Source organism: Drosophila sulfurigaster, chromosome X (genome assembly GCF_023558435.1).
Source record: "Drosophila sulfurigaster albostrigata strain 15112-1811.04 chromosome X, ASM2355843v2, whole genome shotgun sequence".
NCBI classification, from domain to species: Eukaryota; Metazoa; Arthropoda; class Insecta; order Diptera; family Drosophilidae; genus Drosophila; species Drosophila sulfurigaster.
This window is the reverse complement of record NC_084885.1, coordinates 5,967,718-5,991,724: the sequence shown is the minus strand read 5'-3', so window position 1 is coordinate 5,991,724 and position 24,007 is coordinate 5,967,718. Positions and strand designations below refer to the sequence as shown.

The 24,007-nt window shown below is 40.8% G+C and overlaps 1 protein-coding gene across 1 annotated transcript; it reads left to right on the top strand.

Annotated features, from left to right (window-relative positions):
* LOC133848229 (frizzled-3) lies at positions 1–22,312 on the top strand. The gene is made up of 2 exons (XM_062283710.1): positions 1–542; positions 20,412–22,312. Exons 1-2 carry the CDS (start codon positions 294–296, stop codon positions 22,095–22,097), a joined length of 1,935 nt encoding a protein of 644 aa, XP_062139694.1. The 5' UTR covers positions 1–293; the 3' UTR covers positions 22,098–22,312.
* Positions 22,313–24,007: the final 1,695 nt, after the last annotated feature.

Below are 24,007 nucleotides of genomic sequence, written 5' to 3'. Positions count from 1 at the left end.
TACTTCGTTGAGTGTGGACGTGTTGCAGTCGCACAATTGCGCAACAAATAAATCATAAATTTTACGTCTACAAGCGGCAAATATCAAATAATAATAACGACGACGACGTGTGTGCGTGTGTATTACAATTACTATACATTATTTTTTTTCACGTGCTGCAATTCGCGAGTGTAAAACGTGCGACACCCGCAACAGAATGCGGCCAGTGTGACCCTGACCCTGATCTCAATCCTTGCTCCCCAACAAAATAAACGAAGCATTTTTCGCTCCACACCAAAACAGTGACAATAATAATGGCAACAGTTGCAACAGTTGCAGTTGCAAGTCGCGTGCTGTTGCTGCTGCTGATTGTGTTGCAAGGAGGCAGCGAAGCTGCTAACAGTGGCGGTGGCAACGGTGGCAGCGGGGGCGGCAGCGCAGCCAACTCGAATGGATTACAATGCCAGAGGATTGCAGTGTCCGCATGTCAGGGACTTGGCTACAATATGACCGCATTGCCCAATCTTGCTGGTCACACTAATCAGCTGGAGGCTGAGCTGCAGGTAAGCAAAAGAAGAAGAAGAACAACAACAAGAACCATTCTCTCTGTCTCCTTCCCTTTCACACCTCTGCGGCTATGTTTGCTGTCCCCAAAAAGAACAACAACAAGAACAACAAAAAAGCAAAAAGAAAACAAAACAAAACTCAAAACTGATTGCGGCGTGACGATAAGCGCGACTTTTGTGTGGCCATAAAAACAATTCTCGACGCTTACGTGCGAAAACCAAAATTGTTGAAAAGTCACAAACCATTGCGAAAGCCAACCGACTGAGACGGAGATGGAGACGAAGATGATGGGGGCGAGTGCGGGGGGGGAAGACGTTGACGGATCTGTAACGAGAGAAGTTTCCAAGCCGAAGTTGAAGTTGTGTCAGTGTCAGTTGCTCTTGACGTTGACGACAGTTGGCGGCAGCTCATCAAAGCGCCTCCACTTTTTACTTACTCGTATTTTATTTTTAGTAGTATTTTTGCCGCTTTTCATTTATGCGGTCGGTGTTTTTTTTTTTGTTGTTGTCGGTTTTTGCGATAAGGTCAAAATAAATTGAATTCAAAATGATCCACAACACACATCCCCAAGCAGCTAAAGTCTCTACTCGTACGTTCGCCATGCTAATTAGAAGCCATCAGCTAATGAGAAAACTTTAGGCATAGATCTGGGCCACACTTGACAAAGCAATGTGTGAGAAACAGCGAGAAGGGAGAGAAGAATAAACTGCTACATCACACATATGTATGTAGATCCATTTCGACAGGTACAAAAGTGTTGCAGACAATGTTGAGGCAGTTTACACGATGAACTTACAGCATTAACCAGAATATGCTAATGAGAAATGCAAAGCATGCTCCATTTCTTATAATTACTAGAACAATTGCAAAAATTGTATGTACTTTAAATGTGAGAAATTGGAAGCGATGTTAAAAAGAAGATAGTTCTGATATTATTGAAATACATATAATATATATTATACAAGTATAATACAGATACCAATTGGCAGACATACAATATGATATTCGATATATTAAATTTTACATTTAAAAAAATAAAGTTAGTCACCTCGTTGCCAAGTCTTTAAGCGCTATAAACCTTACTTAATCATCTCTTTATTTAATCAAAATAAGCGACATTAAAAAGTGTTAACGCTATGTCTAAAGCAGATGCCACAACAATAGCTCAACGTATTATCCGAGTCAATCTTGATAATATCTAGCTAATTATCATGAATAAATTTAATTTGAAAATACATAGATCTTGATAAAGGGCTGTGTAAATTTAGACACTCTACTACTACTCCTTAGTTTGTGATGGGAACCCAGCTAAAAAACGATCATCTTTTTTTTAATGGGGCGTTCTCACTGGCTAGAGAACTGACCTATTGCTGGGAAAGAAGAAGCTAAAGAAGCTAAAGGCAGCTGTTTCTTTTTTACATTAACTACATTAATCAAGTGGCTGTCAGTTGTGTTTGGTTTTAATCCTGCAGGACTTGGCGGCTTCTGAATGCCTGACTGAAATACATAACTATATACTATATATATAGAGAGCTGTAGAGAGTCTTCCCGCTGTGCGGTTGACGTTGCTCTGCTCTGCTCTATTCTGCTCTGCTCTGCTCTGAGCATATCTAGACAAGAGTGCAAACACATCAAGGCACAAACACACACACACACACACACGCACACTCTTACAGAGAGTTATCAGTCAAACGACTTTGGAGAAGCGACAGCCGCAAACATTTAATTGCTTTTCAATGTAAAACGCTGCCCGCTATCAGCGAAGACGGCGACGGCGACGACGACGTCAGCGTTGACGTTGACGTCGCTGCCGCCTTTGCATGTTCCAGATAAAATGATAAAAACCAAGCAGAAAGAAGAAGCAACGTTGAAAACTACAAAGAAAAAAAAGGCGAACCGAAATTGTTAACTGTAACTAAAAAGAGAAGAGAGTTTTTGTTTTTCTCTACATTTATTTTTTTATTTTTTTGTTTTGGGCTGCGAGTGCATTTGAGGTCAGCGGCTAGAGGCTAGAGGCAGCGTCATTCTTGGCCATAATTTACCATGAAAAGAGTCGGAAGAGCGAAGAGCGAAGAGAGCGAACAGTGCGTGCCTAAAGAATAAGTCGACAATACTGAAGATGATGATGATGATGGCGATGATGATGATGAAGAAGAGAAGTTGCGATGGTAGTTGAGAAACAGTAGAAGACAAAAGTCGATGCGGATAATGGTGATGGTAATGGGCAGAACGTTTAGTGTAAATCTAGGCGGCATCTGAGAAAGAAAACGTAAAATGAACAGAGAGAGATGGCAAAGAATGGAAATCAAAATGGAAATGGGAATGAAAGAAGTGAGAAATTCATGTGTGTGTGTGTGTGTAGGGGTCGCCGGTCATGGTCGGAGCCTTTCTTTTGGGCCAAAGTCCATTAACACCTTTTTGCCCGACACCGATGCCGACGTCAACCCCAGACTCAGACTCAGACTCAGATTCGAACTCAGTCTCAGTCTCAGTTGTGACTTGGCCTTTTGGGCGTTTGCCGTTGCCTCTTGCCGTTTTTGGGCAAATGGGCAAATGGGCAATGGGCAATGGGCAATGGGCAATGGGCAATGGGCAATGGTCAATGATGATGCTGCCGCCACCTTAAGTGCAGCCATTTGCAGCAGCTGCGAGAGTTGAGACAAAACAACAACGAAACAACTACATACATAAAAAAAGACATAAAACTGTACACTACGAGTATGCCTCTAACTGCATAGGCGTTTATCTGCGCTGACCATGCTCTTTCTTCGCATACCCTGTACAAGTAGAAATGGGGTAGTTTCATCATTTGACTTAATGAGCAGCAATACTACTTCTTTCACAAGTGATACTTATATCATGATTTACTTTTAGTATTTTTGCTTATATTGATTTTTTTTTGCTCTTTTCTTCTTGACATATCTTGTATATTTCACATTGTAGAGCTCTCAAATTTTCGTTAGGCATTTCTTAATGTATTAAATTTAGATTCTGAAAATTTCAGCTCAATCGTAGCATAAACAACATACGTTTAGGGTATTTCCTTGTCACACATTTATTATGACCTGCACTCTGATTGCTGTTGCTGTTGCTGTGGTTCTTGGGGGCGTCTGGCGTCGCGTTGCCTCCTACTTTGCCTGCATCTTATCGCTTGAACTGAGTCTGAGCCTGCGCCTGGCGCTGCTCAAAATGTTCATTCTGCTTCCAGCTGAGTGTATGTGTGTGTGTTGTTTAGACAAAAGTCGAACATGTTTCAAGTGGGCAATAAAAACGAAAGCAGCAAACGAATAAAATTAAATCGGAAGCACGTAAAACAGATCAAAGAGTTTTAAAATGAACATGCTGGAAACAGCCACAAAAGCAGCTACAACAGCAACAGCAACAGCAACCACAGCAGCAGCAGCAGCAGCAGCATCACAGCAACAACATCAAAGGCCAACTAAAAGCCACAGCAACAACAATCGTCAAATCATCAAAAGCTTTTTGGACCACGGCTGCAAATGCATTTCCATACAATAAAACCGATTCAAATCATGTTTTCCAATCTGCCAGAGAGAAAGAGAGAGGGTCAAAGAGAAAGAGAGTGAGAGAGAGAGAGTGAGAGAGAGAGGAAGGTAGAAAATGAGTTTTATTATTACAATTTAGGGCTGTTTTTCTAATGAAAGACTTTTTTTGCTTTTGATCCTCGATAATTAAAATTTTTGTTTGATTTTAAACTTACTATAGTACTATATACATATACATATATATATTTAATATCTGTGCAATCGATGGTTGCATGTTGCACCAACGAAAAATGAAAGTAATTTAATTGTTCACTTCCACTTCCACTTGTGCCCACTTAACCACCCCTCCCTTCCCCTCAGCCGCCCTTCAACCGGCTGTAGAGCAAGTGTCCAACTGCTTCAATTCAATTTCCAACATTTTCATTGATGTTTATCTCTGAGAGGGTCGTTCCACCCAGGGAGGGGAGTGAGGGGCAAATGCAATGCACAGCACAGCACAGCGCAGCGCACATTGAATTAATTTGCTTGTAATTGTCCGTTGACGAGCACTTTGTCGGCACTTGGTCGTAACGCCCACTGTGTAAACAGCGCGATACCAATGGAGACAGACAGACAGAGAGAGAGAGAGAGAGAGAGAGAGAAAGGGAGAGAGCAGGAGGAGGCAACTACAGGAGGGAGAGACTGGCGACTGGAGCTTGCTTTTTATTTGATTTGACTTGTTTATGCGCTGTCCCTCGCTCTCTCTCTCCCCTACCTCCCTACCTCCCTCCCTCCCTCTTGCCCAACTCCCCCTCCCCATTGTGGTCCCTGTCACTTTGCTGTTTCTGGTAGATTTTATTTGTTCATTATCATTTCACGTGGCTGCGAGAAAACCCTCCTCCCAGTCGGAGTCGTAGTCGCAGTCACAACGCTTCCCTCGTTGTCATGTTTGTCATATCACCTCTGATAAAGAAATAGAGAAAAAAACTACACACACACACACACACACAGACACAGACATTTTGTTATAGTGCGGCCTCCCCTTTGGCATACAACCTAGAGATGGGCGTAAAATTCTCTCACTTAAGCATTATTTATTTCAATCACTTTGAATAGAATCGTTATGAAATTTTGAGGCTATTTAGCTGAGTGACTGAAGTTTTGGTTTCTATTAGAATTCAAAAAATGAAGTAAATATACCATCTCATATTCTATGATAAAGGAACATTGATAATCAACTTAATGGAAGCATAATTACGCATATTTTTGTAAACTTGCCAAAAATTACAGATTACATTGTTCCAGAAATACAAATATCACTTAACATTGTGCCGTGAAATTGTGAGAATACTTAGCAGACATAATAAAGTTTAAGTTTTTTTTTCCATTTTAGACATACTAAAGTTAAAGTTTCTTTTTTTTAGAACATTAGCATTCCAAAAATCAAGTACTTATATATAGAAAATTCCCTTAATTAAAGTCGAATTCCATATAGTATTTGTGTAAAATTGTTAAATATGATAAATGGCTTAGGAATATATCGACATAGAAGTATTAGTAAACTTCGTGTCGTGTCACGTAGAGCAAACCTTTTGACACGCTGTCATCTTTAGTAGTTTAGCGACGCCGTCACACTCGTGGCTCGGAGTCGATGTCGATGTCGGATTTGTGCGTTAAATATGACAGATGAGTGCTCAAACAAAGAAGAGCCCCGACTTCCCGCTTTTTGTGTCCTCTCTCCTCTCCCCGTTCAAAGCTGTTGCGCTTTTTAGCGTTTATGTAAAGTAATTGTAAATATTTGAACTGCGTTTTGGGCGCTTTGTTTAGACAGCGCATTAGCCGCTGACGCAGCCAAAGATTTCCCTCCGTTCCCCCCGTTGTTCGCATCCTGTTTTCCATGATCGCACACACATCACATAAAGCCGCCAAAGTTTTGCACCATAAAGACTTCGACGACGACGATGGCGACAATAAAATTGTTTGATTTTGAAAATCAGAACCCATTAAGCAGATTGTCCGGGGGGGAGCAAGAGAGAGAGAGAGAGGAATGGTTGTGCCACAATGCACAGAAATTTGATAAATAAAAACAGCAACGAGGCAGTTTGGAGAACTTTAAGAACTTCCCTTCAGTTGCCCCCTCTGAGATCAAACTCGAAGAGCCATAAATGTTTATGGCTAAGAATGCCTGGGACTTTAACTTTGCTTTTGCCTTTGCCTTTGCCTTGGTGTCTGTCTTGCTTATCGTGTGTCCCAAAGAGCCAAACCCGAACCTATATATCAGATATAAATACATATAAAGCAATATTCTTCGTTTATAGGCACTCGTATATCTATATCTATATCTATATCTAGATTGGCTCACGATTTGATTAAACGCAAAAAGCAAAAAGAAACTAAACAAAAATAGAAGGAACTGAAATATTTTCAAGCTTTTTTACAATATTTGATTTGAGAACGTAGACGCAATCCACAGATTATGGAATCGTATTCCATATCGACTGATTAAGACGATCGTCGCCCGCCAATCGACATGTGATGTGAGAGGTGAGACGGCAGACGGGAGACGTGAGACGTGAGACGGACGCAAGGCGCGATGTCATCATCAACGAACGCCACATCAAAGTCCACAAAGTCAAGCCGGGGGGAAGAACAAACAAAATATAACTGTGCAAATGGCCAGAGGAAACGTCAAGAAATTAACATAATTATGGGAATTTTCAAGATTTGCAATTTGCTTTTCACAAATTAGTTTTAACGTTATCTTTTGGCTGCATGAAATGAGTGAGATTTATCTTTGTTTTTATTTATAAACATTTTGAAGATATCAAGTGTCTAGGTAAGTTAGATTTGCAGAGTTGAACAAAATCTTAATTGCAGTATTTTTAGTTTTTGTATTTAATATTAATTCCCAACATTTATATTCTTAATCGATATACCAAATATGGCTTACGGTATATTTTTAAGGTATACTTGATTTCAAGATATTAAGTGTCTAAGAAAGTAAGATTTGCAGAGTTGAACAAAATCTTAATTGCAGTATTTGTAGTTTATGTTTTTAATATTAATTCCCAACATTTTTATGCTTCATCGATATACCAAATATGGCTTACGGTATATTTTTAAGGTCGTAATAATCCCGCACTGTTTTGCTTTTATTCGAAATGCGTTTTCTTACTTGTTTTAGTTTCATTTTTTTTGTGTAATTAAAGCACTTTCTTTTTAGATATCTATTTTATGTACAATTTCGACACTGTATTAAAAGCAATTATATTTTTGTATATTTAGTATAACACAAAATGCGTATTCACTATGATTTTTATACCTAAATATTTAGTGAAAACCCAATTTTGTTTTTCCTATGAACTTTGATAAAAGCTTAATGTGTTTGCATTGCGTTTGGCTATCAGTTTCAGTTTTGATGTTTAGAAATCCATAAAAAACAAATTCCAAATACATATAGAAATTTTCAGGTGTTGTTGTTATTGTTCTGGTTGTTGTTGTTGTTGCTGTTGCTGTTGCTGTGCGGTTGGCAAAGAAAAACTCATCCAGAGTTAATCCGTGGCGGCGTTTTGATAAGAGACTGCTTATCAGACAGCGCCAAGTTGCCGTTGCCGTTGACGTTGTTGTTCTCTATTTAGCAGAAGCTACCAGGTTACGTGCTGCATATGTATGGGTGTAGATATGTACATACATATGTATGTATGTATGAGTGTGTGTGTGTGTTTGTATAGTAATTATGTGGGCAACGTTCGTAGAAACAAAAAAGGTAACAAAAAGACGCAAAGACAAAAAGAATGTCAGGGCGGCATTTGAGCCGACTTAGCAAAGATAATGTCAAATGTTTGAGTGCCACCGACCAACCGACCAACCGACCACCGCAGCAATAACAACACAAATCAGAAAGAATATGAAGAAAAACGAATGCGAAGAAGCAGAGTAACGATCGACTCTGCCATAATGCATTACTTACCTATAGACAAATGACTTTGAAGTCTCGCGCAGGGCAAAAAAAAGAGTCGGAGTCAGGGAGTCAGAGACAGAGACAGAGTCGGAGTCGGAGTCATAGTCAGAGTCAAAAGCAAAGACAGACAGTCGCAACATCGCAACATATACAATGTTTAACTATGGATCGTTTGTCATTCGATGGGCCCGGCATAACTCGCTGAAACAGGCGATTGAATATAATGATGAAGCACGGCCAAACGTTGACGAAAAGTTTTGACAAAAGGTTTTGCAAGTCTAGCTCAAAGTTGGAAGTTGGATGTTGACTGGTTGCTACAGCAACAGCAACAGCAACAACAACAGCAATGCCAATGCCAATGCCACTTGGAGTCACAGTCGCAGTTCCAGTTGCCTCTGCAGGCAACAACAATTAGTTGACTCACTGCCTTTTGCTCTGCTCCTTCTCCCTTACTTAACATACTTCTCTTTTATTTTTGTGCTGACGACCCAAGGCACAAAGCACGCAAAAAATGCAGCAACGTTTTTCAAATGCCGCGTCAGTGAAAAAGCCTGGCTGGAATGTCGAGAGTAACGATGCCGCGATGACAGTGGGCAAAAAAAAAAACACAAGCAAGGCCATTATCGACAGCTTTATTGACTAGCAGATACCCTTTAAAATTGTATTAAGTTTGAATTTGAATCTATCGAAGAGTTGCAAATCAGCTTTAGAATAGTGTAAATTTAAAAGTCGTGGGTGGCTTGATCGATTGGTGAATACCCTGTAGCTTGATTTCGTTGCTTATTGATTGAATAGAGTTTGATTAACTCGAGCTTTCTTAAATGTCAATGAAATATAACTAAAGTTGATGTTATATCAATCGCATCGACTTGTATTTACCCTATCCTAAAAGTTAGGTACTATAAAATATCTAGAGCTTTTTCAGAAGCACGCTTTACTTTGCAATTATTCTTTTAAAACTTAAATATATTTTTGTGGTTAAAGTAAATAAAGTTTGAGCGTCTTGCAGACACCTCTTGAGTTTCTTATGCCGACTGCAAACACACTTGTTTGATGGGGCTAAAAATATGTATGTGTGGCTGTCTTACAGTGCACAAAATGCGTAGAAAAAAAAGAAGCGAATGAAACATAAAAACAATAACAATGCAAACAGCAATAGCCAGAAAGCATAACAGCAGCAGCAGCAACATCAACAACGAGAGCAACGGCGAACAGAAGAAGAAATAAAAAGATACAGCCGCCGCAGCAGGTTTGTGTCTTAAGTCTTTTGTTTTGTGCGGCAGCAGGATGCTGAAGATGGCGTTCAACTGCGAATACGCAAGTGTGTGTATGCGAATGTGTGTGTGTGTGTGTGTGTGTATGTGTTGCTGCTGCTGCTGCTGCTGAGCGTAATTACATGGCAATTAAGTTAATTGAACTGCGCGCCTGCGCTCGCGTGAATTGCTTTGGCCAAAGATAAACCCAGACGCAACGCCCGCAAAATGTGTGCGTGTGCGTGTGTGCGTGTGTGTGTGTGAGAGAGAAAAGGGGGGGCAGCGAAACGAAACAGCTGCAAACTGTTCCCCAACTTTGCAACTTCAGCTCTTGGCATAATTTCGTGTAAGCTGCGTGTATCTCATTTCGCAAGCTAATCCCTCGTTGCCGCTTCTGACAAAATTGTCAGCAATGCTGGGACAACGGACAGACAGATCCAGTTGCAGTTGCAGTTGCAAGTTGCAAGTTGCAACTGGCATATCGAGGCACAAGTGCACAAAGTCCTGAACTGAACTGAAGTCAACTGAAAATTGAATATATTAAGTGCAGAAAGAGCACCGCGAACAGCGACCAATTGAATGCAGTTCGTTTGGGTCACAACTGCCAGTCCTCTGCCCGTCCGTCTGTCTGTCTGTCTGTCCGTCCGTTCGTCCGTCTCTTTGTCTGTCGAGTCCATACAATGGATGCTTCAATTGTAATTGTAGCATGCGCTAAGCACAATTGCTTTCATGTGCTGAGACTCCGGCTTCATCTCAAACGCAAACTCGAACTTCAGCTCTAGCTTCAGCTTCAGCTTCAGTTGCAGCTTCAGCTCCACTCCAGCTGGAGCTCTCTGTCTGTGGCTGCTTTCAGCTGTCCGGATGTCTGGCAGCCACTTGGCAGATTTCTGCCAAAGATTAGCCGATGCTGTCGCTGATTGTTTGTCTAACTGCAAGCGAGCTAAAGCGACCGAGACACAAGTCGTAGCTGGTGCGACTACAACCAAGGCGCATCTGATTAGAAACGGCAGAGAGTACAAATTTCTTGCGTCTCACAACACTGGCGAGTAATGCTTGCAATATTTCACATGTAAAAACTTACAATTTCCTTTAGAGAATTATTACATGTTAGTTTTTAAAAATGTTTACTATGTATAACAACATTTTCAAATACAATGAAACCACTTTAGAACGTTTTACAACACACCGAAAGATTTCAAATTAAGTTACGCTACAATTCGATTCGAATAGACTTCGATGCATATGTATAATATGAAGGCTTTATTTGTTTTTTTGAACATATGTATTTCTTAACATTATGCAACACTTATAAATACAGTAGAGGTCTTCTACAATACTGGTTAATACTTAAAAATAATTTAGTAAATTTTATTTAAGTCTAAGAGATGCTTTAACGTTGAAACTAATAGATACATTTTAACCAACTATTTTGTGACGTTTTAAAGCACTTAAAAATACTTTAAGAACATTTTTAGTGTTTTATAAAACTGGTAAATATTTTAAATCCATTTGTTAATTGTCGAATGAACAAATTTTGACATTTATTATTTGGTTGGATTAAAATGCTTTATCGTAAGTTTTTTTTTAGGTTTATTTGGCTGTATTTCTCAACACTTAAAACAGCTTAAATGGCATTTAGAGCAAATACCAGCTAAAAGTAATGCTATAATTTAATGGCAAGCAATACTTGATCTGCGCAGAGTGAAGTGCATCTAATTCGCTGAGCACTGACTGTAATGCAATGCAACGTGGATGCCTGACTAGCGCGTCCTGCAGTAGCTGCAACATCGGTCTGGCTGCCTGGCTGCCTGGCTGGATGGCTGCCTTGCTGCTGCCTGCCACATGCTGCGGCTGCTGATGTTGCTGCTGCGGCTTTGGCTTTGGCTTTGTTGCATTCCAGCGATCGACGATCGGCGATCGGCAGTTTGCCTTTTGGATTTGCAGTCTTTTGAATGACAATCGTCGCCAGTCAAAATGTCAATTAATTGTAAGAAGAGATTCATATGTCAGCCAAAGTCAGCCGCAGTTGCAAACTGCAAGCGGTGACAGCATCACAAGCTTGCCACATTGCAACAGCCACTGCGGCTCTCGGCTGTAGCTGTAGCTGTAGCTAAATCTCTGCATCTCGTGTGTGCTTATCAGCTGTTTGTGGCTCTAATTAGAAATACAAAGAGTCCGGCAGATTGATCAGTTTATGGCTCCGGCTATGATCTCATTGGCAGCATTTGTTTTTCGCTAAGCGGCGGCATCGATTTATCATCGCATCGTTGTCGCGCCGTTTGCCGCAGCATCTTAATTATGCAAATTAGTCGAGCGCTTAGCAAAACTCCCTCCCTCCTTCCTCCTCCCCCCTTCCTACCTGCCTTCTTCCATTCAAAATCCAACAGAAGAGCAGCGGCAAAAACGAATTCAAATAAAATAAGAGACAACGTCGCATGTTGACCTGTTGCCCGGCATTCATATTCGCCATATTCATATAATATACATTCACACATTCACATTCACGTTCATATTCGTATTCGTATTCGTTTTCGCATTCGCAGCTGGGGCTAATTGCAAGCGCTTTCAAAGCAAATTAAATCAATTGGCGCACTTCAAAAGCCGCCGACGCGTCGCGGCACCCAACGAGTATCAAATGCTTTTTGGCCCGGCCAACTAAATCAAATAAAGCGCAAATCAAATAATGCACTGCCAATAGCAGCAACAAAAACAACAACAACAACGAGCACAGCTGACAGCGGCAGATAAAACGCTGCCGTCTTCGTAGCCACATCGTGAGCGACGCTTTTGTCGGCTGACCAAAACTTGACTTTGACTCAACTGAACTCAGCTCAGCTCAGTTGAAGATTTAGTATCGCTCTCGCTCTCTGTGTCGGCGTGTAACTTTATAGCTTGCGGTACTTTGTTGTTGTTGTTGTTTTCCACAAAGCATTTCGCAACACTTGTCATTCTGTCAGGCTTCAAGCTGCATCCGACAGATACTCGCACAAATAGAAACACTTGAACATAGTCTTGTGTTTTTTGTTTTTCGTTTTTTTTTGTTTTTGTTTTTGTTTTTGATGATCGCGCCTGTCATGAGCACTTCTCTCAACTCAACATCTCGTCTCGTCTACCGCAGCGTGTCTTCAGCGTGTCTCAAGTGCGCTTTGCTCGACATTTTTATATTATATCTTTGTACATACATATGTAACAGGCAGAAGGAGGCATGTCCGACCCCATGAAGTATATATATATATTCTCGATTAGCGATCTTGATCTTGTCTGTCTGTCTGTCCGTCCACTTATTACTTGTTTTAGTTGATTTGACCGATAATTTGGTATATTCTGTGGTACTATGCCAATATACCAAATATAACACTCGGTATATTTTAGTGTATTTGCTATATCTTAAGAATAATACCGCACTACTCGTAATGGGTAGCGAGTATGTCACAGCCGAGCACACTCCACTGAAGCTTTCTCACTTGATTTTAGTTTATATTATTAGATCAAGCTGCAAATCATATTACTTTAGAGCTAAACAACATGGAAATTCCTTGCAGTCAGTCGGTCATTATTATTACCACTTTAGCTACTATTAAGCAGGCACATTCGAATTGGCAAATGCACATAATTTTGGCGTCTTATGTGCCACATGTTGCAGCTTCTCATTAGACTTGCATAAAGTAATCTCATAACAAATTGCCTGGACATGGGGTCCACGGCTAGAGAGAATACCAAATGCCAGCTCTCAGGCAGCGCCAAATGGATGGAAGTTCCAGTTGCCTGGCGCTTAAGCCTATAATTTGTATGCAAAGCAAAGAGGGAGAAGGAGAGAGGAAGAGAGAGAGAGAGAGAGATATAAGCAGGTAGAGAAGCTGCAGTTGGAACAACGATGACGAAGCGTAGAAAATATATAAATTAATCCATTACTTAAGAGCAGATTATGCAGATGTCTGAGCGCATTAAATGTCGCCGGCGACCGGCGATCGCATCGAGTCGCTTCGCTTCGCGTCGCGTCGTGGTTTGTGGCATTAAGCATTAATGAATGAACATGCCGCCAACTGGGGCGAGTCATACTCAACATTCATGCGTTCGATACACATTCGAGTTGTAGATACATTTGTATCTGTATCTACGACCGGCTTTGCCTTTCGAATATACAAACGCTCGCAACTTACGCGTATTCAAAGTCAAAGTGCCGCAACAACATGTGGCAACATTAATGCGCCTTCTGCTTTGCTTTCATTTCGGGTTTTTTTTTTTTTTTTTTTGATTTGGTTACGGCCAACAACAAAAAACAGAAAAGAAAAGAAAAAATCATTAATCAAAATCGAAAAATCATTAAGTTCGCGTTTACGTCGAGGTGTCAACTGTGTGGTTGTTGCCTCGATTGTTGTTGTTGTTGTTGTTGCTGTTGTTGTTGCTGTTGTTGCTGTTGCTGTTCAACTGGTTGCTGTGGCTGTTCTCTGACTTGTAATTGAATTGTGAACATGGTCGGCAACAAGGCAACTCAGCGACAAGCCGCAACATTATCAAACTGAAACAAAAATTAAATGTTTCTCTCGAAACGGGAAACTAAATGTGTGAAACAGGCTGAAGGAATAGCCGCAAGTCAAACAATAAAATATAAAAAAAAAACCGAAAACCGAAAACCAAAAAAAAAAAAACTTCAAATCCAAAAACCGAAACGAAACTTGAAAGAAAACGCGATAGAGACAAAGCGCTGCAAAGCAACTGCCGATCAAGCTGCCTAGAAAGACGTTCACAAAAATACAGTCAGAAAAATAAAAAATACAAAAATAACACTGTTAATTTTGCTGAAACAAATTAAGCATAACTTTTTTTCGATGACACAAAAGTTAATTTCATGATCGATTTTTTAAAATCACACCAAAAGCAAAAGCGGTTTTTTCTTTTGCCTGAATTTTGAAGGACCGACAAAAATGTCAAATGCGTTTGCCAGCAAATGAAAGACATTTCTCATAAACAATTAGAAATTAATGTGGGAAATATTAAGGCATCAAGATAATAAAAACCAAATAGAAAAATTCCTAAGAGAGTATTGATAAATTTATGTATTTTCCAAACTTTATTTAGAAAAAGCTAGAAGTTACTTTTAGGAAAATGCCAATTATTGCAACAAGGATCTAGACATCAATACATATAAAATAGATCTATATAAATACTGGAAAAATATGATAAAGAAACAGAGAAAATAGCATACATTTTTGGTCATTGAACTGATAATTTTATTGAATTCTTACTTTGAAACTTGTAAAATATTACGAAATTTATAGGGATCCATTCAAGTCGAAACTCTATGCTGATAATATTGCTCTCACAGCAACTTTGTTAGGTCTGTAGTTTTGTTACAATGTGTGTTGCAAGCAAAACGAATCTGTTGATTGTTGTGGGGTGTGCAAAGAAACAAAGTGTACGTCATAGTACGTTGCGGCATAGCAAATGGCGGCCTCTTTTTTGCGGCAACTGCGTGGCCAAAAAATGCTCGAAGCGTTGCAGATTGCATTCGATGCGCAGACGCAGACGCAAAACGTGAAATGGGAATGCGACTTTGCTCTGGCTCCAACATTGACTACGACTTTGACTGGAGGCTGAAGCTGCGACGGAGACTTCGACTGCGACTGCGACTGCGACTGAGGCTGAGTCTGAAGTTGTGGTTGTATTATAGCCAAGTTGCCCTTTTGCATTTGCAGGCAAGGCAAGGCAAGGCAAAAACACAAAGCGGCATTAATAACACATTTTAGACACTCTCGACGAACCAAGACAGGCGTTTGTCTGTGCCCCAAAACATGGCACGGTTTTCAACTTTATCAGACTCTGCTCGCTCTCTCTCTCTCTCTCTCTCTCTCTCATTCACATTCTATCCCTCTTGCTTGCTCTTGTTCTGTAGCTCATGCGGTTAGACTGTCTATTAAGCTGATTGCCTTTCAGTTCTTAGACTGGCTTATGACTACTATGATGATGATTACGATGACGAGGCCCTGACACTTGTTGCCATTGTTGTGGGCTCTCTCGCTGCAGCATCATTAAATTATTATTGCCTTGGGCTATCTTTCCATGTGCGCTCTGCTCCATAGACACACTAAGACAATAGAGCGAGACAGCGCACACACACACACACACACACACACACAAAGAGAGCGAGCGAGCCAGCGAATGATCGAAGGTTCGATCTCACTATGTGCAGGCGGCGGCTGCGTCAAAAGCAATGCCAAGTAGCCAAAGTATGCTCAACTGCAGAGTACCCTGTAACTACAAATATATTGCAATATGTTTGAGAAGTTTCATATGCATTTATCGAGGTAATAATTGAGTTAAACTACAACTAAAATAACATGGGATTTATAAAGAAATGTTACCTGAGCTTTTGAGATGTTTTGTGGATGGAAAGATAGTTAAACTAGAACTTAATTTGGTAGGGATTAGTAAAGAAATGTTAGTGGTATATTTTTAAAGAAATATTAGTTGTGGAAAGTATGTTCAACTGCAGCTAAAATTAGTAGAGGTTTCTAATTATATTTATTAACTAAATTATGAGCTACTCTATAGCTCAAGAATTGTTGTCCAAAAGCAAGAAACTATTGATGAGCACATTTTACTATATAGTATAGTAAGTATATGCTATTGCTGCATATGAGCAATCATAGAGTAAGAGAGATCAGAAGAGCAGCGGGAAGCGGGGGCAAAGTGTATACAAATTGGAAATTGCGTGTCTAATGCGCCGTTCGAGATGCCCGACGGTGTTTTGTGGCTGCGGCTGCGGCTCTTCTTCTCTGTTTGGCTTTTGACTGCCCTAATGTGCCTTAATTATACCTACAACAACAACAGCAAAGAGTAGAAGGTGCAAGAGGAAGAGGATGAGAAGGAGAAGGAGAAGGAGAACACGAATAAGTAGAAACAAGCAAAGCAAAAGCCACACGGTGGCCAATGGATACAAGAATTATACTGAACTTAAGCTCAAACTTGATCAGCAAGCTGGACATGTGAGTCGAGGTGGAAGTGGAAGTCGATGGAATTGGATTTGGAATTGGAGTTGGAGTTTTGCGAGCTCAGAGCTCAAGTTGGGATCGAGGACCCGACTGAGAGAGAGCTGAGACTCGAGATCCGAGATCCAAGATCCGAGACCTGGGACCGCATGTCAACCCATCAAATGCATGTCAAAGTGCCGCTCTGGGAGTCAGTGTTCGCATCATTCTTTGACTTTGGCTCTTTCCTGAGAAAACGTCTCACTAATTTGATGCAGGGACCGCTCTTCTCTCCTTCTCTCTCTCTCCCACTCTCTCCCTCGCTCTTCTCTTCATTTTCGTTGTATTTTATTATAGCTGTTGTTAGCTTTTTTTTGTGACTGCAGCCTTAAACCCTTTTGCGCCGTCTAGTCAACCAAAAACCAAAAAAATAAAATAAAGAGTAAAAATTCCGCAAACTCATAAATGTTTATGCCTCAGGTTCGTCATCGTCTTCGTCATCACTTGACGGACATGTCTGGGGACGACCGTTTGCCTTTATTATTCTGTATCTATATATGTACATATGTCTATATCCCTCCTCTCTATCTCTCTGTCTGTATATATGTGGCTTAGTCATGCGAAAACTGCGGAAATTGATCCGAGTTGCCATTTGAAGCAATTAGATTGCATTACGCTGCCGTCGCGTGTAATTAGCCCGATAGATAATTGCAGTCGACACTTGCGCCTGGGAATGCGAGCAGCCATCGAAAGCGATCGCAAACAGACTCCAATACTAAATGTGTGAAATCTGTCGCCAATTTTCACACGAACAACGTGTGTATTATCTGCACTTAGTTGCTAGGAATCAATTAAACTATGAAGCTACATAACAAGACACTAGCTGTTAGATAACATGCGCTTAACATAATCAACAATAATTGCAGATCAACGGTATGAAATATCAAGCTGACTTATTATAGTCCTTATCGATAGATTACTTAAGAGTTGCAGCTGTAGATAGATTGTATAACAAACATACATCGAAAAAGATTAACAAAGTATTATAGACGCTAAGCTGCTGAGATACAAAGTGAAAATCAAAGATCTTTAAATTGGGAACCATTTTAGTAATAAGAAAATAAAAAGCAAATATGTACTTTAATATAAATAGCTTCAATTTGTAATCTGTAAAGTACTTTTTCCATTAATAGTACTTTTTACTTCTTAATAGAAAGGAAATACATATTCCGATAAGGATTAACAATGCCTTATAGGGGCTAAGCTACTGAGATACAAAGTGCAGATAAATGATCTTTAGAATGAGAACAATTCCAATAATAAGAAAAAATTTGGCATTTATTTACTGATCTATGAAGTATAAGCTGCTTAAATATGTAGTTTGTATTTAGAGTAAGTAATGGAACTCTACTATCAAAATTGTGTTAATCAATTTTTCTTTTTCAACTTAAGCAAAGATAAAGCATATAGTATACATATCTAAAATACCAGATTCAAGAAAGTCTTATAGGGGCTAAGCTGCCGATAAGTTGTAGGAAGACATATTTGTCTTGAGATACAAAATATAGTTTAATGTGCGTAAGAATTGCTAATGATAAATATTCTTAAATAAAAATTGTTTTGTTAAGAATAAAAAACAGCTTTGTACTTCGATTTATTGATCAATGAAGTCAAAGTTACTTAGATTTCTAAGTAATATGTGAGTGATTTCAATGCAATTAAAAAAAAAAATATATACATATCTTCAAAAGGAGTAGCTGTCATTCCAGTTGCCTGCAGCTGTTGATAAGTTGCAAGCAGATAAAAAGGCAACTTAAGATACAAAGTGTAGATAAATGTTCTTCAAATTTGCTGGCGATAAACAATAATAAATGAGAATCAGTTCTGAAGAAATAAAATGCAAATGTTTAGTTAGATTATTTGGGGTATGAAACAAGAGTTATTTACATTTGAAGACTTATTTTCTAATTGAATTTTTTTGTGGTATGAAGTAAATGTTGTTCAAATTCTTAGACTGCATTTATGTTATAGAAAAAGTGTCTTATTTCCGAAGCTAAAAATATCATTTTACTTTTCACTTTGAACTACAAAATATCAATAAATCTTCTACCCACTTATTTGCCAATTCTCTATACAAGTATAACAACAATCAGCTTTTCTAGCGCTTTTCTAGAGTATCACGTGCGTTGGCAAACAGCATCAGCAGGAGATACATAAAATATATTGTAGTTGAAAAGTAGAAACAAAATCAAAGTGCGAGCACATTATGTGTGTGTGTGTGTGTGTGCTACGGAATTGTTATTCCAGTTGGCAATTTCGATAGTGTAAACAATTAGCAATAATTGTTGTTAATTGTAGTTGTTGCTCTTGCCTGAGTATTGACCAGTCGAAGTCGATGTCGAAGTCGTTGTCGATGTCGATGTTGGTGTCGGTGAAAGAACAAAGCGTAAGATAAAACGCAGAGAGCGCCGCCTCGACTACGTTTGACTACATTTTTATTGCAGTTTTATTAGATAAAATTATAGACATCACGGCGAACGAAATGGCAACACACAGCACACAGCACATAGCACACAAGTAACAAACAAACAAACAAACAGGCAACATTCGCTACAACAATAACAATTAACAAAGCTGAAAAAGTCAGGTGTGCGAGAGAGGTGTGAATGGGAACGCTGTCAATTTGATTGTTTAAAACATTTTTGTTGTTGTTCTTGTTGTTTTTCCTATTGTTTTCCCCCTTTCTGAGTTCGTTTTGTGCTATTTGCACAAAATATTTGCCGTGTTTTTGCCTCGTTTTTCTTCAATTTGTGTAGTTTTGCTTATCGAACAGCGCATTTCGATCTAATTATTTGTCGGCAAGCTTTCATCTTTTGCTTTTTGCTTTTTGCCTTTTGCCTTTTGCTTTTGCCCCCCCGCCTTGCTTACTTTACGACTTTTGTGCTCCCTCCTAATAGATAGAATATATACACACAGCTGTTAATTGATAAATGGCAAAATCTATTGCCATTATATAAAGCGATTTTACCCGCTTCCCTCCCCACCCCACCTCCTTCAAAACAGCGACGATAACATCCGCCATCGACAACCCAAAAGCCAAACCCAAAAAAAAAAACAAAAATACAGACTTAAGACTTCAGCTGCGTCTGCCTCTGCGTTTGAGTCGCAAAATTTGCATTGCTAATGCTTCATTAAGTTGCAAATACACCAAGAGAGTGACAGAGAAAGAGCGGGGGGAAGAGGAAAGAGAGGAGCGTCAGCGCTTGCAATCTTCTAGACAGAGATACATTTTATCGAAGATCGCAAGATAGACAGCAAAGTGCTACTTCATGGAAATGAAGATAAGCTCAACTTATTGCTTCAATTTGGCAAAACTCTGTTCAGTATACCCTGCTTTTATTGGCCAAAGGGTATGCTACGCTTCTGGTAGATAGCTTAAACTATTCATTTTAGATATGCTTATATGCTTATTTGTACAAGAGTTAAGTCTATATTAATTTGATGATTGAAAGATAGCTTTACTTCTATATATTATATTATTTATGATTCCTGAACATTTGGTTGCGACCGGATAAAAATTTTAGATATTATTTAATTAAAATTGTTAATAAAAAATTGTGCATTAGTGCTGTTGTATATTGTTTTATATAAATTCTGATCACTTGTAATTCACATACATAATATGTGATCACAATATACATATACAACAATATTAAATATGCACTCTTTTATCATCTTTAAAATTGATTAGCAATTATATTATATTCTTGTAGTTTATTAAATTTTGTTTATATAAAGCTTTAAACAAAAGTTTTAATTTTAAATTTGATGTATAAAGCCTTCACAGTGTTTTCCATACCACAATCAGAAACTTAAATTTGTTAGGTTTATGACAAAGTAGAATAAGGGCTCTGATGCTGCCCTATAATGTATGTTATATATAAGGTTGGCCAAAAAGTCTTGCGGTATTTTTATTGAATTTTCAATTGTTCATAAAATTGGTTATAATAATGCGATTTAAGTCAAATATGCGCCGTTTTGTTCGATGACGAGTTCCCAACGAGATGCCAACTTCATAATGCCCCCTTATATATGTTAATAAGAAGCCACAGACTATCTTTAGTTTCAATAAGTTAGCTTTCAATTGAATTTTGACCACAAACTAATTGAATTTATTTAATTTGTTCACTCTTTGCAGATCGCCAAGCTGCTGCCACTGATCGAGTCGGGATGCTCGAAGCGCGCCCGTTTCCTGCTCTGCTCGGCGCTCTTTCCGCTCTGCAGTCCCGATGTGCCACGCCCCGTGACCGCCTGCAAGTCGCTGTGCGAGACGGTAAAGGGCGAGTGTGCGGCAAACGCGACGCCCGAGCTGATGCAGCTGTGGCCGCAGTTCCTCAGCTGCGACTCGTTGCCACAGCCCGAGAATCACGAGCTCTGCATGCAGATACCGCAAGAGACGGTGGCCCATCTGGGTGGCGGGCAGCAGCTGCCAGGGGAGACGCAAGCAACTGGAGGAGGATCGGCAGCAGCAACTAGTGGAACTTCGGGCGCCGAGCCAGCGCCACCGCCACAGCAGCAGCAGATGTACTGGTCGTGGATGGCCTGGAAGATGTCCTCGCAGCTGGGCAAATCGTCGGGCAGCAACAGTTTGCCACGCAACGATGGCATGAGCACACTTGGCGGTGGTGGCTATTGTCCACAGAACTTTAGCCTGAATCCGCTGAACAGCGACGAATGTTTGCCGCAGTGTCAACGCGATGCGTTCCACACGACGCAGCAAAAGAAGCTCACCGAGAGTCTGATACTCGGTCTCTCAGCCGTCTGCTTTGTGCTCACACTGTTCGCCTTGGTCACCTTCTGGGCGGAACCGACACGCTTCGGTTACCCCGAGCGCCCGGTGCTGTTCTTGTGCCTCTGCTACAATCTGTTTAGCGTGTGCTATCTGGAGCGCATTGTGTTCCATCAGGCGCGCAGTCTGGCGCTGTTGCAGGAGCCGGGGGCACGCAGCAATGTGGCGGGGGCACGCAGCACCATCATCGCACCGTGCGCACTGACGCCACCTTGCCTCGCCTCGTACATCAGCACATCGTATCTGAGCTTGTGCGCCGCCAGCTGGTGGCTAATCTTCGCCCTCTGCTTCTATCTGTCGTCGCACAAGAAATGGTCCAGCGAGGCGCTCGAGAAACGCTCGGGACTCTTTCATGTGCTCGCGTGGGTGCCACCGTTGGCGCCACCAATAGCCGCCCTGCTGCTGGAGCGTGTGCGTCCCAGCGAACTGACCGGCATGTGCAGTGCACCCGGTTTCGTGGAGCTGCCGGCGCTGGCGCTGCTCCTGCTCGGTCTCTACTTTACGCTGCGCGCCTCACGCTCGCTGCACAGCCTGCAACAGCAGCTGCAACCGACGGTGGCGCATCAGCGTTTCGCGCAGATTCGCAAGCGTTTCGTCATCTTCTCGCTGCTGTTCTTTGTGCCCACCGCTGCCGGTGTGATAGCCGCCTTCTGTGAACGCTTCGTGGACGCCGTGCCCAGTTGCCTCAGCCCCGAGGCGTGTGCAACACCATCGCAGCTGAGCGCTTGGCCAGCGTTGGTGCGCATCTTCTTTCAGCTGGTGGGCGGCACGTTGACCGGCATGTGGGTGTGGTCGCGCAAGACCTGCGAGAGCTATCGCAGTCGCCTCGTCGCCGGTTCACCGACATCCTCCCTGATGGCCCAGCACAAATCAGCGGCTGCTGCGCTCCCCAAAAAGCATCTCTATGCCAGTGGCAAGTCGATGCTCGCATCGCCGGTGACGAATGCCGTCAATGGTGGTTGCCAGGCGCCGCTCTACGCTGGCATTAGTTTCCACAATGTCCCCGTCTACAATCCCAATCAGTCGAGGGTGTAGTGGGCGTGTAGTGGGCGTGGCAGGCAAGCTTGCCACCTAGTTATAGTAGGCCCCATAAGTAAGCCCCTAAATGAAATGTGTTAATAGCTTTAAATACAATTTGTATATAGTTTTTTTTTTCTTTTTACATGATAATTAGTATTACACATTATTATTAAGCATTAAACTTATTATTATTAGTAGTTGTAATTTAATTTAAACAACAAAATAAATGCAAAAAGTATTTAAATTATGAATAATAACTGCTTTGCTTTTGTGGGGGTATAAAAAGGAAAATTTCATGCAATACCATCCTGAAAATTTCATGCAATCTGAAATAATAAATCCAAAAAGTGCTTAAATTAAATATGAATATTAACTGACTTACTTTTGTGGAGATATAAAACGGAAAATTTCATGCAATACCATTCTGAAAACATTGAATAGATATGTAGAAAGATATATCATAGACAAGCAGAGAAGTCTCATTAAAAGTTTGAGGGACTTTAAGGTATTAAATGTAGTTTAAATTTGTTAAAGCTAAATTTGCTAACATTTATGAACGGTGCATAACTAGCTAGAGCTTCTCAGTTTAATTAAAAGCTAAAGCTTGTTTAATACAAAAAATGTATAAAAAATACACACATCTTTTAATGTAAAATTCAATGCTTATTCCAGTAGAAAACTCTTCACGTTTTTCTATTTTACCTTTCAAAGGCGCCAGCAGAAAGTCATTTACTATTCTCTCACAGGTTTCGCTGCAACTTTATCATGCCATCTTAATGAAAGTTCCAGCATAATAAGCAGCAGTATTTGTTTTCTTTTTATAGCTCTGCGCTGATCTAGATACATTTTGTGTGTCTGCTATGGGAAAACTCCGAGGCGGCTCATGAAAGATGAAGGAACCAGAAGTGGACTTGAAAGACAGAGACTGGCAAAAATGAGTTAATTGTTGCTACTGTTTTTTTTTGTTTGTGCTTTTGTCGAGGGCAATTAGAAAAATGTTTAATGATAGCTCTTAAGTTGATTACAACAATTTTGTTGTCGCCTGGCATCTTGTCGTTGCAACACAGTGGCAGTTGAAGATGATGCTAAAGCTAAAGTGGAGTTGCAACCACCCTGCGAGTGTCACACATAAAAACCACACACACACACACACACACACACACAACATGCAGTCGAGCAGTCGAGAAGTCGAAGAGCAGCAGCAACAACAGTGCGCAATTAATTTGATTGAAGCTGCCACACGGCGTGCCTTTGCAACGTTTCTATCTTACAAATTGCGACGCTGCCAGTGCCAGTGCAACAGGCAACAGGCAACTGGCAACACAGACAACACAACAGATAAAGCAACAGCAACAGCAACAGCCACAGCGACTGTGCAGCCGCCACTGTGCAGCAAGCGTGCAATTAACTCTTGTGCGCCAAGATCAAAGCGATTAAAGCCGACTACAACGACGACCAAAGCCGAGCCCAGGGGCTGTGGCAGTGCCCCTTTGGCAACGCAACGCAAAAAAAAAAAGACGAAGTCGAAGTCGAAACTGAAAACTGAAAAGCGAACGAAGAAGCCAGGCCAAGCCAGCCAAAACGTTGAAGCTTTATCGTCATCATCTTCATCATTCTGTTGGCTTGTTGTTTTTAGTTGCCTGCCGCCTGGCTAAACAACAAAAGAACGTGCCCCAAATGCCCAGTCCACTGCCAATAGACAAGAGCAGAGAGCGAAGAGTGGTCAGCGGGGAGCGTCCAATGTGAGGTACATTTGCTGTTTGCCACGGCTGCGGCTAAAAAAAAATGATTGCTGGCCATTTACAAGTGTTAAATGTGCATAAAACTTGGCCAACAGCGGTCTCTGTGGTCTTTGGTTTGCTTCTCTCTTGCCTCGCGCTTTTTATTATAAATGCGTCTCATTTGGCCAGTGGGGGCGATCGAAC